The sequence below is a fragment of the Centruroides vittatus genome, unplaced genomic scaffold (genome assembly GCF_030686945.1).
Source record: "Centruroides vittatus isolate TY-2023 unplaced genomic scaffold, ASM3068694v2 contig_1381, whole genome shotgun sequence".
Classification (NCBI taxonomy): Eukaryota; Metazoa; Arthropoda; class Arachnida; order Scorpiones; family Buthidae; genus Centruroides; species Centruroides vittatus.
In genome coordinates, this window is record NW_027120867.1 from 261,739 (window position 1) to 279,530 (window position 17,792).

Here is a 17,792-nt window from a genome sequence, read left to right on the forward strand (position 1 = left end):
TTAGCAACCAAATTATTAGAATAGGTTAGGTTAGAATGTGCGTCCCACTGTTTCCTTGCTGGAATTAGACAAGCCGCCATCTTGGCTACCTAAGGTAACATTAACCTTTTATTTGTATCTTGAGCTTTCTAAGAAAAGTTTTACCTTTTTCATATGGATGTTGAAATATAATTATTCGAGCGATAGAGTTTTTACAATCATTTCATTATTAATTATAATATTTAATGAAATTCTTATTTAAAATAATAAGATCTTTGTTTTTTCATTCAGTAACTTGAATTATTACAGTTTTAATGTTATTTGTACTTCTGAGGAAAATGTAAATTAATTCAGATTTTAGAAAATCTAAAAGTATGATATGTAAGAAATAATAATAATAAATTTTTATTTATATAATACATGTACATAAAATGTACTTCCATTATTTACAACAGATTAAATAAGTTGATTCTTTTCTATTGTTTGGTATAAAAAGAATTATTTCGTATAGCTATAATTGAATGTTATCAAATACATTATCTGTTATAAACTGGAATAATTTATATGGTAGATTTTTGAATTAAACAGTTGATAATGATCATTTTTTTAAGTCGACATTTGCTAATGAATTGATTTTATACATAATTGAAACTTCTTTTAATTTGTGCTTCCTGCAGTAGCCAGTTAATTTTTTTGAATTTCCCATCTTGCTTTTATTATTGGCTATTATGTTAAATTTGAAAAATTTGTGGAATGCAATTCAGTTTTCTAGTGTTTGCTAAAACATTTGCTCTTTTTAACGTGGCATTATTTATTATTATTTTTTGCTTATTTGTCTAAGAAATCTCAACAAATTAATTTAAGATATAAATACTGCACATATAAGGGACTGTGCATAAATTACATTTGTATTTTCCTCGAAAGTTTTACTACTAGTTTCGCCCTATTGTCCCAGTTTATCCAAGTTTCTGTAACTCCCTTCCCTCTTTGGACGTCTAACAAAAGTCAATTCCCCTTAAAACCTTTATCATTTTATGAGTGTTAGATACCATAAGTAGAAATGAAACATGCAAGAAAGTTTGAAATAAATATAGTAAAATGCATAAACTGTATAAAATTTAATGAAATAAATAGATATCCACTGAAGTTCAACCCCTCCCATCTCCCTTGTCAGACTTTGCCTGACTTGTCATAACTCCCTCCCTCCCTTCCAGTGTGGACATCATTTATGGACAACCCCTAACCAATATCCAGCAAAACTGTAAGAAAAAATGTATTTATTTTTTTAACTTCTTGCTGGATATTGGTTCTATGAGCAGTGTTTATTAATGTATTTCCAGTTTTGATTAGTAGAATTAATTTTAGATATTTTCCAAACTGTCAACTCTGCTATGAACCATATATCAGCTTAAGCAAACAAATCACTAGAAAAAAAGATTGATTTGAGAATGATATGAACTGATATCGTTCAGTATTAAATATCTTTTACATAAAAGATGATTAGATTATTAGGCTTCCTACTGAAAGATGAGAATTTAATTATCACTTGGAATGATATTGAATAAATTTGAAGATTTTTTCAAAGTGTTTTGAATCTAATCATGCAGATGGAAATAAGGAGTTAATCACTCTTTCTTCAGTAAAGTGGTGCTGCAGAAGTTGTTTCACTGACAATACAATGTAAAGTGGTACTCTGTCTTGCATAAAAATTATTTTTTTCAGCCATCCTTATTGCTGCTATAAGAAAACTGCAGGACATATTGTAAACCCTTCTTCAATAATAAAGTATATTACCACTCCTGTCAGTAAATTTTCTCAAAAAAGAAGTCCTATTTTCATTTAACAGTCAATGATACACACCATGATAATGCAATGTATAAACAAACTCAGTTTATCAGTGTTAAGAACTGTTTCTTAACAACGATAAATGAGTGTTTTTTTTTATTTAAAGTTTCATTTTAAAAGTTACAGTGAAACAGTGGTTTTAACCACTGTTTCACTGTAGAACATGCTGCATGGTTTGGGAAACATCTAATGTCAAATTTGACAATTCTGGATGTTTTCAATACAATTCAGATAAAAATAGGCCTTGACTCCCTACAAAATAGACATTTTTGAATGCTAGTTTTCATCAACTTCTACTTTGAAAAATCAAACTAAATGACAGTTTTTCTTTTTGGATTCCCTTATTGGCATATGGTCTTAAATAGCTAAAACTGAATAACTCTGCAGAGAACTTTCCACACTGGAATATGGCATGTCCAGCTGCCTTTCTACATCACATGCACTGCTAAAACTAGTGATGACATTACAGTAGAGAGTTGTTAATCCGAATTAATTGGGGACTGGGGTTGTTCAGATTAGTGATTTGTTTGGATTACCGATTATGTACAAACAAATATATTAAACTGTCCGATGTATTTTTCTCTGTTGCTTGTCACTTCGTGTTGAATTTTTCTTTGTTGCGTGTCGCTTGGTGTTGAATTTTCATCGATTTTAAGCCTAACGAAAATTTTTATAATAATAATCGAGGCTATTGTATTGTTAAAAATTATTTCTTTATTTTGTACAAACAAAATAAATATATTGAAGAATATAAAAACATGAAAATTATACTTTAGAAGTAAATCTAGTATCAAAAATGTTTGATTCAGCTCGACACAGTCCGACTGAAAATCATTCGGATTACCAGCGATTCGGATTTCTGGGGTTCAGATTAACGACTCTCTACTGTATTCAGAAATCTGTCGATAATGGCCATTGCAACTCTTGTAACCTAAGATGGAATAGGTGTCTGTTCTCTTTCATATCTAACTCCTGTTTCTTCAAACTTTCAAATCACCCCTGTAACTTCAGCAACAGAGATGACCTGTTCACAAATTCTTAAGATAACTAAGAAGAGTTCATGAAGAGCTGTATCATATAATATCCATTTTAGTAAAATAGCATTGCAGTTAATGCAATCAGACAAACAATTATCAGTGTGTTTGGGATGGTAGACTACAACATAACTTTTTGATTACTTGCAAAAGAAGAAACAAATCAATTTTATGCAAAATTTTCACTCTGTTGGATCAAAAAGACAAGATTCTTACTCCATTTGTGAATTTTGGTTAGGAAATGAGAGTGATAAAAAAAGTAGACTATTTTGGAAGTCTAAAGAAGTATGTGAAATAATTGCACTTTGAGCAGTTGAGAACTGATCCAATGAAAAAGGTATAGACGGAGCTAAAAACAATTATAAAAAGACAAGGACCACTAAACTTCTTTCATAAAACAGACAACATGAATGATTTAACACTAGGATTATTCATATATGTAAAATCCCATAAAGACCAACAGACAAAAACATTGATAGTGAAAAAAGAGATATGCAATCACTTTGAATGGAAAAAAAGCTAGGCTAGTTTTGTGTCCAATGTTTTTATTGTTAGTTTTAGTCATTACCTTTGCTGAGTAAGAAATGCGGTTCTCGTATACTAGTTGACTGATGTTGCATATATGGCTGAGTGAGAGGCGTGAAGTAGTTTTCTCGGTAGGGGATGGGATAATTAGGAGTAGATGATAAGGATCGTAGATGATTGATGTAACGTCTGGTTATGGAGACTTAGATGACAGCTACTAAGTTCATTCATTTGTATGTCTCTTGACAATGGATTTGGTTATCCAAAAGTACTAGAGAATACAGTAATTTGTAAATAAAGGTAAACTGTAGAATGCAGTTTGACTTTTGTCATTTTATATTGTTTTATACCTGTATTCTTCATTGTATTCTTAAATATACATACATTAATTTTTCAAAAGAAAACAAGGTGTATACTATTATATTTTTACAGATTAACTACATAAAATAAATTATGTAATGCTGATTGAGAATAAATATTGAGAAACATTTTCTTGTGATGAGAAACTTCATTTGTATTCTGTTGTTATTACAGATGTAGTAATATTATTGTTGTTTGTTAGTTTTTTTTTTTTTTGCATCTTGTTTTCAAAATTATTACAATAGATGTTGAAAGGAACTGTCTATCAAATTTCAGTAAAATTTAATCATTTGGGTATATCATAATCAATCAATCAAACCTTTATTCATATTAGGCTGTAGCCTGTTACATAAGGAGTTATTATTGGTACATTAACATTATATTAAGTCAAGTGATCGATGCTTTCCGACTGGTCGCAACAAATTTGTTAACATAATTATACAATTTATATATTGTTTCTATGTTTGCTGAGTGAAAAAAACTATACATAGTTTTCCATGGTATAGTCACTTAGGAAATAAAGCCCATACCGCTGTCTTAATTCTTTAGCCTTTTCACAACTACAAATCAAGTGAAATTTTGAAAAATTATCACTACATCTCGGGCAAGCATTATTAGAATATGCATAAGATTTATTATTAATCAATATAACATCTTTGTTGAATAAAGAATTTTTTAATGTTAAATGGTAAGATTGTTAATATATAGTTATTAATGTAAGGATATTCCATTATCATGTTGTACCAATCTGGCAATTTACATATATGAATATCTTCAATATTGTGAGATAATGAACTAGATAGGAACATTAGGATAGTGAGATAGGAACATTCCAGATTAATTGAGTGCTTAATTCTTCACTTATCTCTGGTGCATCCAAAAATGGCCATACGTAAAACCCATAACCATTAAACACTTTAGCCAGTTGACTCACCCAGTTTCTATTCAGTCCATTCAACAATGATTTATGATATAATTGTTTCAGTAGGATGGTCGAAAGCTGCCCACTGTCCTTCAACTTTACAAGGAATACATCTTTTTATAAACATTGTACTTAATTTAAATCTACTCAGTTCCAACTAAGTGCACTGCCAGGTACATTAAACTCTAATGAAAATATTTACATATAAATCTATTCTGAATTATTTCCAGTTTCTGATACTTAGAGAGATACCAAATTGGAGAGGCATAACTCATTGCATTTACGATAATAGAGTTGAACAGCTTAAACTGAACTTGATAATGGTATATCATAATTATAAATTTGTAAATTTTTAATTTAAAAATTTAACAATTTTAACATAATATTAAATAGTATGCAATACTTCTTGTTGTGTTAACTCATATTCTCAAATTTAATCCATTTGTCATATTTTAATGTGTATGTAATTAAAAGGTATTTATTATTATTTACAGAAAATTCTTTGTGTGGTCATCATAGTCCTGCCCAGAGCAGACATATGATTGGTTATACCGGTCCCTACAGCCAAAGTCCCAGTCCCGTACTCACTCGTCCTACAAGTAGTTCAAGTTCTCGTTCCTCTTATTCTCCAGCCCAGAGTCCCCTGCTGGGTCGATATGTTTCTGCATTATATAATCCAAGCCCCGTTCTCTCTCGACACACTACTGGTAATAGCAGTGATGGTTCAGTGTATTCTCCATTGAGTAGTCCATCTCAGGTGAATCTATATATTTGATTTCATTATCAGTCATAAATAATCAACAAGTTATTATGTCTATTGTATATTATATTTTTGTAATAGAAGATCTTAAAATATTATTAAAATCATTTTAATTTAATAATTTTTCTTCAGGGAAGGCATGGAGCTACTGAAAATAGTGTAATCTGTTCACCATCACAAAGTCCTAGCCAAGGAAGACGAAGTGATAATGACGGTCCCACGAGTTATTCTCCCGACATAAGTCCTGCTCATATTTATACAAATAATTCACGTCGTGTAGTGTACAATGCTCCTTCTCCTCCAAATCATGTGCATTGGACAGTACCAGATCAGTCATCTGTTACTTTAAATAACGAAAATAATATTGCAGTTCATACAACTCATTCTGAAAATACAAGTTTTGAAACTAGAGTGATACATATTTCTCCTCTTTTACAACGATCGACTCAGGATGCACGCTCAACTGGTATTTTATTTTTAATCCATATTTATAGACACAGTATTTTTAATAAACAATCAATAACAAAAATTGAAGTATAAGACAATGTGGCTTTTTGTTTGTGCTTGAGTGACACTAAAAATATTTACATAATTTTACATTTATGTGTAATTATATAAACATGTTTTCAAACATATTGTATTAATAGTGTGTTTGGCAAGATTAGCTTTGTATCCCTCTATTCATGTTCAGTTTATGTTCATAGTATCACTCAAGCAAATTAGAAAGTTACATTATCTTATGTTTCAATAATTCAACACAAAATTGCTTTTAAATATTCAACATAAAACTATTTCTAAATCAGTTCAATTGATATATATGTTACAGTCAAAACCCGTTTTAACTAGTTGAAACTAGTTTTAACTCAAATTCATTTTTGACTAGCAGTAAATTCTAGTTTTAACTAGACAAAACCCATTTTGTCTAGTTAATTTACTGCTGTACATGTTTTGATTTTAGATAAAACTAATTTTAACTTTTAACATTAGTTAAAACTAATTTTAGCTACATAAATGTGTTTGGGGGAAATAAAGTTATGTACAGTGATTCGGGGGAAGATGCCTAACATTTTGCTTATAAAGGACATTATAACGATAATTTTGGTTTTGGAGGCCTGTAACAAAAATATCATATTCTTGAGCACATTTTTCAAATAAAACTTTAGAGTATATGAAAAATAATTGTATATTGTGTTTGCAATGATGACTTTTTTACTGTCTGGCATTTTAGGCATCTCACCCTAAGTATCCGGGTGAGATGCCAAATGCCATTAGGGTAAGATAACAAATATAATTGCATAAAATTAATTTTCGAATATCTTAACCAAATTTAATTTATTGCATATGTAGTACAAAGTACTTCATAGTAAGTATAACAGCGCAGTATAAGTATTGTTAAGTTTCCACCCATTCTAACATGCTCTATAGCTAGCTGAAAGCTTTTTTCAGTCCAAAAACATTTTTGAAAAGTCTTTATATAATTTCTATGCATATCCTGCAATAAAACGAGAAAACAAAAATCTATTAAAAATAGGCATATTGGAATTCAATTAACAAAAAATAGGCGTGTTACCCCAAGAAAAATGTGGCATCTTTTCCATTTGTCGGGGTAAGATGCCTAGTGGAGTCACGTGTTCTAGCATGTCCGATCGGGATCGGTGGTAGCTCACAATGGAAACTTTAGAACCTTAACTACATCACACATTAATTGTTTTTCTCAATTTTTAATAAATTCTATTTTAACTTTTAGTTTTAAAATGATTCTAGAAACATTTCGCAACAAAAACTTCGTTCTTATCTTGCTTTTATTCTTCTCAGATGTAGAAAATGAGATAACGGTAGCAAACTACAGCTTTCCGCACTCGATATTGGCCCAACGATTCGTCATACAAACACATGACAATATCTGACGTCATCGTTTGAAAATATCAAAAAGTAGGCATCTTCCCCCACTTACCATCTTACCCCGAATCACTCTATATGTTGCAGTCAAAACCAGTTTTTAGTTAGGATGTGTTTTAACTAGTTTATACTGGATGTCTTTGTTAAAACTAGAATTTATTGCTAGTCAAAAATGAATTTGAGTTTAAACTCATTTTGTCTAGTTAAAACTAGTTTTAACTAGACAAAACGGGTTTTAACAAAGACATCCAGTATAAACTAGTTTCAACTAGTTAAAATGCATTCTAACTAAAAACGGGTTTTAACTGTAACATATATATAATCATCATACCATTTTATTAATTTTTTTTGATATATTAAAAGCAGATAATGTGGAAGAAGTCACAATTACTCTGAGTCAGTAGCGTAGCTAGGGGGTGTGGTAGGTGTGGTCCGCACCAGGCCCCTGGAAAGCGATAGGCCCACGGGGACCCCAAAATCGTAAGAAAAAAGACCCGAAAAATTTTTCACAGCAATCAGAACAAAGCAAAATTTGGCATTTGGATGCTCGAGCTGGGGCCCCTATTACACGGGAAAACCAGCAACTCAACTGTAATCTAGTTATACACTTTATAAACCACTACACAAAAATATTTTAGTCCGTTTACGTAAACAAAACAAAAAAATACCTAATGCATCATTCATCAAACGAAAGAAATTGAACATCTAAACGCAATGTTTTTAATAGAATAAATAAATTCAAAAGCCGAAATTTATAGAAAAAAATTACTTCTTTTTGTTTGGACGTTCTCGATTACCGTTACAGAAAAAGGACACCCCTGCTGAAAAATTTTTTTGGGAGCCCACAAATCTGGTTCCGCACTGGGCCTGGAGAATTGTAGCTACGCCACTGCTCCAAGTAACAGAATTTGTATAACTGATTAGTAGAAAAAGCAGAGGATTACGTTATACAAAATTTCAAGTATCTAAATGATGTTTTGATAAAACAAAAATCAGAGTAAAGCAAACTTAGTTTACAGTTTTATATCATCTATTTATTATTATTTACATATATTTAAATACAAAGTATTGTCTTTAATCTTCTTTTTTTTTATACTAATTCTTTGGCATTTCTTTGCAAAGAAATTTTATCACTAAAATTGCATTTATATCCTAATAATATATAATTTTTCAAGTATTTAAATTTAAAACTTGTTTATATTAAAAACGTTTAAGATTTAAAACTTATTATTCAAATCTGTAACGTTATACAAAATTTCAAGTATCTAAATGATGTTTTGATAAAACAAAAATCAGAGTAAAGCAAACTTAGTTTACAGTTTTATATCATCTATTTATTATTATTTACATATATTTAAAATTTGTAATAATGAATGCATATATAATTTTACATACATACATAAAAGTCTCACAGTCCAATAATTATATTAAAGCCAAACAATTACCGGATTAAATCGGGCTACATTACCGCTACTAAAAATGATTAAATATCGAGTAGTTTGGCACAATAGGTAGGCGTTAGGAGCCATCTCGTAATAAATTTAATAATTGTAATTAAATTAATATTTATTAAATAATTTAGAAAATTCTATAAAAGAATCAGCTTGGAGCAGGACTCAAACTGCAACTGCTACTTACTGTGTGGATGCATTGCTAGTTACGTATGCTACCAAGACCATTTTCTAAATAAATAAATTTAATTATAATTATTAAAATTAGATAACGGTAACCTCATTCTCCAGGTTATAAACAGTAAACTTACTAACATGTTGACTGCCGTGAGAAGCATATTTATATTACAGGAAAATAGCAGTTTTTTATAATTGAAAGGTTCTCACGGAAGAAAGACCTTGCAAGATTAAAAAAGATTCTCACGGAATACACGACAAAGAATACTCGTGCAAGAATGTACTTAGTAGTTCTTTCATTTTTTCATGTTTATAGGTTTTCCATATGTCTGTCTTTCATACTTCTGAGCCAGGGATTAGGTTTTAAATCTAGATAAACTAGAAATACAGATTAACGGGATCTGGATAAACAGGTTTAGATTAAAAATAGACAATTTCAATCTATATTAGTCCTGAAACTATCTTAAGTTTTACTTTAAAAAAAATTAAAAGAGTTGTATTAATCTGTATTTAATTAACTATCTAGCTTTCTATTTTTGACTTGATTGAAGACTTTTTTTTATTAACTTATAAAATATGGAATATTAATGGAATGTCGAACACGATTCTACTGACTACCCAAACACCATTGTCAAACTTCTAGGCTTACAGGAAAGTGGCGCCGAACGTCCAACGCGCATGTTTTTGCATTTAAAACTTTGGCCTCAACCTTGCTATTATAAATGACTCCAACTCAATTTATTGTAATAGAATTTTATTTCCATTATTTTGTTTAATAATTAAAAGGAATTAAATCACATAAATAGCAAGAAATTCTCTCGAAAGTCTTACTTTTAATTTGAGTAGATATACAAAATACAAAACATCGACACACTACAGTCTATGTTAATAGTCTTACTTTTATCTGTTATGAACAGGACAGATCTTTATTGCCAATAACCATTATAAGTGAAAGATGGGAAAACAATGTAGAATTTATCACATAATCTGTCCAGTTTTTTGTAGAAAGATATAATTGTTTTAAGTATAATTAGATTTTTCAAATATAGTTTTCAAAACATAAAATATTTTTAATAAAAATTCAGTTGCAATTGTGACTTTTTTCATTTTTGTATAATTTTATGCGTTTATATTTTTGTAACAATTTTTATCCTTTTACAAATAGCTTCCAGTGCATCTGTAGCGTCGAGTGCATCAGACGAATCAAATGCCAGTGATTTTGCCAGTCCCACACAAAGGTTATCAGCAGATAATAGTAGTGAGGAAGGAAAGAACAATATTGTCCATGATCCTTCCCAGAGTCCTCTGGGTATGTCAGCAGGGCAAGGAATCTCGAGACAGCAACTCCTGAGTGGCCCGTGTCCGATATGTGGAGATCGTATTTCGGGATTCCATTATGGTATTTTTTCCTGTGAGAGTTGTAAAGGATTTTTTAAAAGGACTGTTCAGAATAAAAAAAACTATGTTTGTCTTCGAGGGGCCAATTGTCATATTGCCATTAACACAAGAAAAAAATGTCCAGCCTGTAGATTTGATAAATGTTTAAAAACAGGGATGAAATTGGAAGGTAATTAAAATTTATTAAAATTAGAAATGTATATTTTATCTTAAAAAATTGATATTTTTTACTATCTAAAGAAAGCATTTATATATATATATATATATATATATATATAAAATTTAACATGTAATAATAGTGATGTTCCATGTTAACCCGAAAATAAAATAAGACTTCCCTGAAAATAAGATCTAGTAGAGGTTTTGCTGAATTGCTAAATATAAGACCTCTCCGGAAAGTAAGACCTAGCAAAGTTTTTATTTGGAAGCATGCCCACCGAACAGAACACCAGAGCATGCAGCTGTGATTCTTTTTAGCCTGCCGCCGTTATTCCCTACCTTCGCCGTCCGTTGCAGAGCAGCTGCATGCAGGACACAAAGACTGTCACCTACTACCAATCCCGACGTTCCCTTCCGCAGCCGTCACTCGTAAATGTGCAGGCAAGGCACGAAGAGGCTCGTCGCCTGCTGCCGTACCGTATGCTGTCCCTGCCGTGTTGTACGAGTGTGCCGTGGTGAGCTCCCCCCGGTGGCCGGAAGCCACCATACCATACGAAAAAATAAGACATTTCCCGAAAATAAGATCTAACGTATCTTTGGGAGCAAAAATTAATATAAGACACTGTCTTATTTTCGGGTAAACAGAGTATTTAATATATTTCTCTTGAAATTTCTGGCTATCCATAATAGATTTTACTGAATACATAAAGTACAAAATGATAATTTAAAATAGGAATGTAGCTATGTTTCTATTTGTTTAGTTATTAAATATGATATGACTTTTCATAAAGAAAAATTAAGCAATGAAAAGGAATTGTTTAAAATGGCAGAATGTAATTTAGTGATGACAATATTTTGAACCAAACTTTACTCTCTATATGTCCTATACTTATTGAACATGTATAACTTTTCTATTTGGTGTTAACATTCAAATCATACAAAGGTAAAGTAGAAGCTTGTTTTGTTGACATTACCAATGTCAACAAATCTTTAGCTTTATGTAATACATCAGATACATGCATCTGATGTATAACATACAGTCAAACTTCCGGTTTTGAACATTTCACTTTTCAAACAATTTGGTTTATGAACAAAATTTTGAACTCTTTTTTTGTCCTCGTTGCCATGCAATAACTCTGTTGCCAAACAAGTTACTCAGCGTGATTCATCATTAGATGGTCAACTTCTTATACATCCTATGTTAAAGAAAGTCGACAGCCCAACCAATCAGCGACAGGACTACCAATTCAGAAGTTAGTGGCACCAAGATCACCTTCCATCACATACAAATTATCAATGACATTGCCATTTAAATTACATTTCAACATGCATGCAGGAAACATTTTTTGGTACACACCACAGTTGAATTTAAATCAAATTAATTAATAAAATCTGTGTTAATTAACATTTGCATAATATAAATGGCATCCAAGAATTTGTGTTTAAATATGCTTAAGTTAAATTAAATGCCAAAAATTTATTAATATAATATTAATATTTAATGTTTCTTAATACTAGGTAGCCAGTTAATTAAAACTAAAATAATAAATTAATAATTAAAACTGGCCTTTATACTGAAAATAAAATTAATTGAAACATAAGATTTCGGAAAATACAGTTTATTGGATAAACTACTTGTTGTTGGTCTTGATTGATTTGGTTACTTATTTATAGCACTTCTTTGTAAAGTGTTAGTTTTGGTTTCAGTTAGTGGTGATGGAACATTTTGCTTCTATTATATATGTAGATAAAGTAATATTATATTGTTTTTATATGCATTTTTATGCATGAAATACAGCTAAACAAGTAAAAAACAGTTTTGTTTTGGGGGTCGGGAATGGAATTATCCATTTTATATTGTTTCTTATGGAAAAATTTGCTTTGGTTTTAGAACAAATTGGTTTTTGAACAACTTTTAGAAACAAATTATGTTCAAAACCCAAGGTTTGACTGTATGTGTATAACTTCTAATTACTGTATCTTCTCAATTCTAAGGTGCAAAGGTGCACTTTTTTTTATCTCAAAAATTGGCAGACGACATTGCATCTCAAAAATTTTTTGAGATGCAATATCAGTATAATGTAGCCTTATTTCTGTCATTTGCTTTTCACTCTGCTTGACAGTTCACTTGTATTATCATGTTGGTATAGACATGGTAATGTCCCTCTCACTCTTTCAGTTTTAATTTTGGTTTCGAAACAGTTAGTGGTCCTGTGATCTACAGGGAGCAAGTGAATGATAAATCGTCTATAAAGCAATGGCAAAGAATTATCCACTACACCGAAGAATATGTATACGGATATTTCAGTGTAATACTATGTATATGATAAATTTTATGTCAGTATCTCGTGCATACTGACATGAAATCTTGCTGTTAAAACATTGATTATATGATGATTTTGCATTGGTTTGCAGACCTTCTGATAATGTAGTCATAGATGAGAATACATTCAAAAATGCATAATCAAAAGTAGTCAACAGGTTGATCACAATCATTCGGTTAACCATAGTAAGAAATGAGTTGACTATTCTTAGTTTAAACATTTTCTATGATACTTTTACATGAACAGCTTTTCCAAAAAGTAAAAGGCATTATTTATAGTGTGTATTAAAATGATGTTTATACATTAGTATGCTTGAAAACAATAAAAATGTGAAGGAAAAAATTATTGATATAATTGAAAATATGGTAAATAGTCTCAAGTGATTGAACAAACTGTATACTCTTACTTCTCTCTAGATCAACTATTACATAGATCTAAGAATCAGCATTGAATATCAGTTTATGATACCAAGTCTAGATTAAGTCTAGAATAAACTACTTTTATGAAATACATGTTTTCAAAAATTTAAATAAAAATCAGCTCTAGATCTAAACTGAGATTCAAAACAGCTTGCAGAAATCCTTATTATGCCTTAGTTAGAGATCTACTTCATTTAAAATGCAAAGAACTTAGATTTTTATTTTTAAAATACATTCTAGACAATGAAATATATATATATATATATGAATGAAACTTTATTTTGTAGCAATAAGAGAAGACCGAACTCGTGGTGGTCGAAGCACTTACCAATGTTCTTATACTTTGCCAAATCAGCCATTAGGTGACAGTCGTATGTCATCTTCAGACTGTTCGCCATCACCTGTCTCCAGTGAAAGTACTAGAACTAGTTCGGGACAATCTCTGACAAGACCATCCACAGGTATTTTTTTGAAGATAATGAATATCCTTAATATCTTTGTATCTATATTCTTTAATGTAAATTCATGACATATTTTATCAAGATTATTGGTATAGAATTGAAGAAAAAGATAATGAACTAATGATTATATTTTAATTATTATTTTTGTAAATGTCTAAAAGAAAGATTAAGGGAGTAAATCTTCTTCTAGTATTTATAAAATTCATTTTAATTATAAAAATTCTGTAGTAAATAATTATAGTAAATTATACTGTATGTATATTTTAAATTAACTGATCAATTCTTATTGTCTCATATCCGTGTTGACAGATTCCTCTCGCCATTCTCCCGAAGACTTAAAACAACCAACAATTCCAGCTTTAATTCAAAGTATTCTGGCAGTTGAACATCTTTGGTATTCAACAGATAGAGAAGGCAACAGACTGTCAGAACAGTTGACCGATAAGATGACAGATGGAGATCCAGATTTCTTAGGAAATTTGTGTAACATAGCAGATAATCGATTGTTTAAAATTGTTAAATGGTGCAAGAGCCTTCCTTTATTTAGGGAAATACAGGTCGGTTTTATCTTAATATAATTTTTGAAATGGTTAAAACTTACATAATTATTTCATGTTTTTATTTCAGACTGATGATCAAATTGCATTGCTGATTAATTCTTGGTGTGAATTGCTGTTATTAAGTTGTTGTTATCGGTCAATGGCCACACCAAACGAAATAAGAGTATCGCACGGTAAATATCTTAATTTATCAGAAGCCAGAATGATAGGACTTGGGCCAGTTATTGAAAGAATGCTAAATATGACAGAGCATATGAGGCATCTTCAAGTTGATCAATATGAATATGTTTGTTTAAAAGTAATAATATTATTAACTTCAGGTAATTTCAGAATTTAATTATGTATGTATATATAAATATATTATCTATATTTCAATTTTAATATTATAATATCTGACAATCAGTGTACAAATTCACAAAACACCTGCTTCATAAAATCAAAAAATATATTTAGGAATGCTTGTTTTGAAGCAAAAAATCAAAATGTTTTAGGTAATTAAGCCATCTTTAAGTCACTGAAAAAATAAATTAATTAAAGATATGTTCTTTTAACAATTTATGATAGAAAGATTTGGTTGGATGAAAGATGTAATTAGATACATTGTGTTATTGTTTAAATAATATACATATTTTGAAATTATATCCCAAACATAACATAAATTTTAACGCAATGTATTCTAATTATGTAATCAGTTCGAATCTTTAAAAAACATTCGATTTTTGTTAGCCGTTTTGTTCTATATCGTTTGTACCTGATGATATCTATTTCGTATAGACGAAAACGTTAGTAAGTTTTTTTTTTCATAATGCTTGTGTTGGTTTTGTGCATGGTGTATTGTTTGCTTAATTTAATTATATATGATTTCATATGCATAATGAATTTATATATTTAGTAAGAAATTTCTAACTAGTAAAAACTATTTGATTAATTTCTACTTGATATTTTTGTAAAATTTCAAATACATATCTACAGTTATGTAGAAAAGTATACAAGATGAATTGCATATTTGAAAATATTTCAATAGTTTCAACAATTATCAAATTATAAAACTCACTCTTTATATAAAGTTTACAAATAAATCTAGAAATATTTATCTAAAGGTGGTCATAGATATGGGGTCTGTCATTCTATCACTTGCGAGTAGTTTTCTACAAGTTGGTCAATGAAGATGAGTGATGATAATGCATTATGTTGTCAGCTTACAATGTATTTTTATTATTGTTTTGGACTTTGAATGTAAGACATCATTGATTCTATAGGTTACTGCATACTAGGCATTATCGAAACAAACTGGTTTAAGCAAATTTGTTTGATCATTGCCCACTTGATGGCATTTGAATGCCTGTCATCGACACAACATCACTCTATATCATGGAAAGTAGGCAGTCCATTCAATGTGTCTTGGATCCAGGAAGTTTGATTTTTCAGGTGGTGATTGACAACACTCATTCATATTTGAAAGTTTGCAAAAAAGAGTTTGCACTGTAAGCACAAAAAAAGTATGTTTGTGCTTCACATTTTGGCTACGTCTTCGCTACACTAGTATTATGAAACAGAGCTGTTTGATAGATTTTCTTAGAATATAAATTATTTCGTTGATTTCATTGAAATTTATAAATCTATCGGGTCCTTGATTTTGTTTTTGTTTATTAAATTTCTGACAAACAGTCAAAAAATGGAAGCAACTAAAGTCTACTGATGTTAGCTCTGGCTGCTTCCATTCATTGATGCAAGTCATCATAGGTCATCGTCATTTTACAAAACAGACTACCAAGCAATAGTTCGTAGGGGTAGATGAAATGTTAATTCTGATGTAAAAATACATCACAAGTGATATTATAAGCAGCGAAATTGTTCAATCTTCAAAGCAAAACAATCACGTGACCATAAAGATTTCCTCTGATGTCACATTGAAAGTGATGGCATTCCCTAGTTTGCAGCAACCTTAATATGCACTTTTATTTCTATGAGTAAAAAACTGAGTAAAAAAATATGTAGTGAATCTTAGAATAAAGGAAATACAGTATTAGGTATTGTTAATTAAACTACATCTTTTCTAAGCTGCTATAATAATAAATAAAGCAATGCTTAATAAAATTTACTAACTTTCAGAATGTGTGGGAGAGTTTTATGGGAAAAATTTCCTTTATGAGAGTCATCATTATAGGAAAATGTGGTACTGTAAATTTTAGCTACAGAGTTAGTTACATCATCTCTGTTTTAATTATTATGCAAATAAATCAACATTTGTAAATTATGAGCAGTTTGTGTGAACCCATAATAAATGGTTTCAGCTATATTGCTCAATGTTTGCATCAATTCAAATCAGCTTTGCAGATAAAGAATATTTAATTTAAACTCCTTTTTAACATGTAAAAACCTACAACATATAGACAGTTCCAGACAATATTGTTACGAGCTGTGGGGCTCGGGATATAAATTCGGAATTCAGTTTACCGAAACTGACACTTCTATTTAGATACACTAACAAGTTCACAATCTAATAGACACTACAATTACTTTGCACTTACACTGTTTACTTCTCTGTCACTCCAACGTCACTTTGTTACTCGTCCATACCAAAGGTAGAACCGCATTTCCTGGTCTTTTCTTATACTACCACTCTCCCAGTCTATAGTAACTTCTCGAAAGGTAAAAAAAGTTAGAAGTATACACACCCATGGATAGGTATTCTAGGACATTCCAGTACAACTCAGAGCCTTCAACAAAAACGTTATAGAACTTGTTAAAAGAAACATCTCGAACGTTATTTTTTGAATATTCCAGACCGTTCTCTCTCGTTTCGCCACACTCCACACGATGGTGCTAGTCTCCCCAGAGTCGGCACGACAATATTATGATATGGGATTAAAATGAATAGCTACAGGTATTATGTAAGCAGAAGTGCATGGAAATAGAGCAGCCCAACCTTACCTGTTATATAGTATTTATATAGTTTTCTAAGTAGTTGTTAATTAACAAAACTCAATAAAATTTATTAATTTAAAATTTTTCTCTCAATAATATATCTTAAGATTTGATTTCAAATTCATGATGTATCTTAGAATCAAGGGATATAGTATATTATAAAAAATATATAATATTTAAAGAGTTTATAGTTTAATATAAAATTATTATTTATTTTAATGATTTAAAAAATGTAAAATGCTGTAACCTTGTATATTCAAAACAGATCTTAATGAATGAAACAATGGTATGTTCTAGTCTTACACATTTTAACGTATAAAACTTTGGAAAATATCATTGTTTCATTCATTCAACTATTAAATTTTTTGTTTTTGGTAAACAAAATATTAAAAATTTTATTTAAAACGAAAGTGCGTATATCTCATATAATACTTAGACATATACTGAATTTTGTTTGTGGATATTAGGATCAGTGGCGTAGCGTGGGTGTCAGCCACCCGGGCTGAGGAAAATTTCGCCACCCCTTCTTTAGGTATCTCAATTCAAAAGACTAAAATATACAGTAATTCTAAAGAACTTTTCGACAAAGAA

At 30.1% G+C, this 17,792-nt stretch overlaps 1 protein-coding gene across 3 annotated transcripts in view; it reads left to right on the forward strand.

The window, feature by feature from the left end:
* The window catches only part of LOC136990911 (nuclear hormone receptor FTZ-F1 beta-like), a 59,453-nt gene that overhangs the window by 38,490 nt on the left and 3,171 nt on the right, over nt 1-17,792 (forward strand). For all 3 annotated transcript variants that reach the window (XM_067289376.1, XM_067289374.1, XM_067289377.1), the window contains exons 4-9: nt 5,160-5,422; nt 5,558-5,891; nt 10,118-10,519; nt 13,540-13,713; nt 14,023-14,270; nt 14,341-14,593. In XM_067289376.1, the coding sequence (XP_067145477.1) occupies nt 5,160-5,422; nt 5,558-5,891; nt 10,118-10,519; nt 13,540-13,713; nt 14,023-14,270; nt 14,341-14,593 (1,674 nt within the window). The remainder of the gene's footprint in view (nt 1-5,159; nt 5,423-5,557; nt 5,892-10,117; nt 10,520-13,539; nt 13,714-14,022; nt 14,271-14,340; nt 14,594-17,792) is intronic.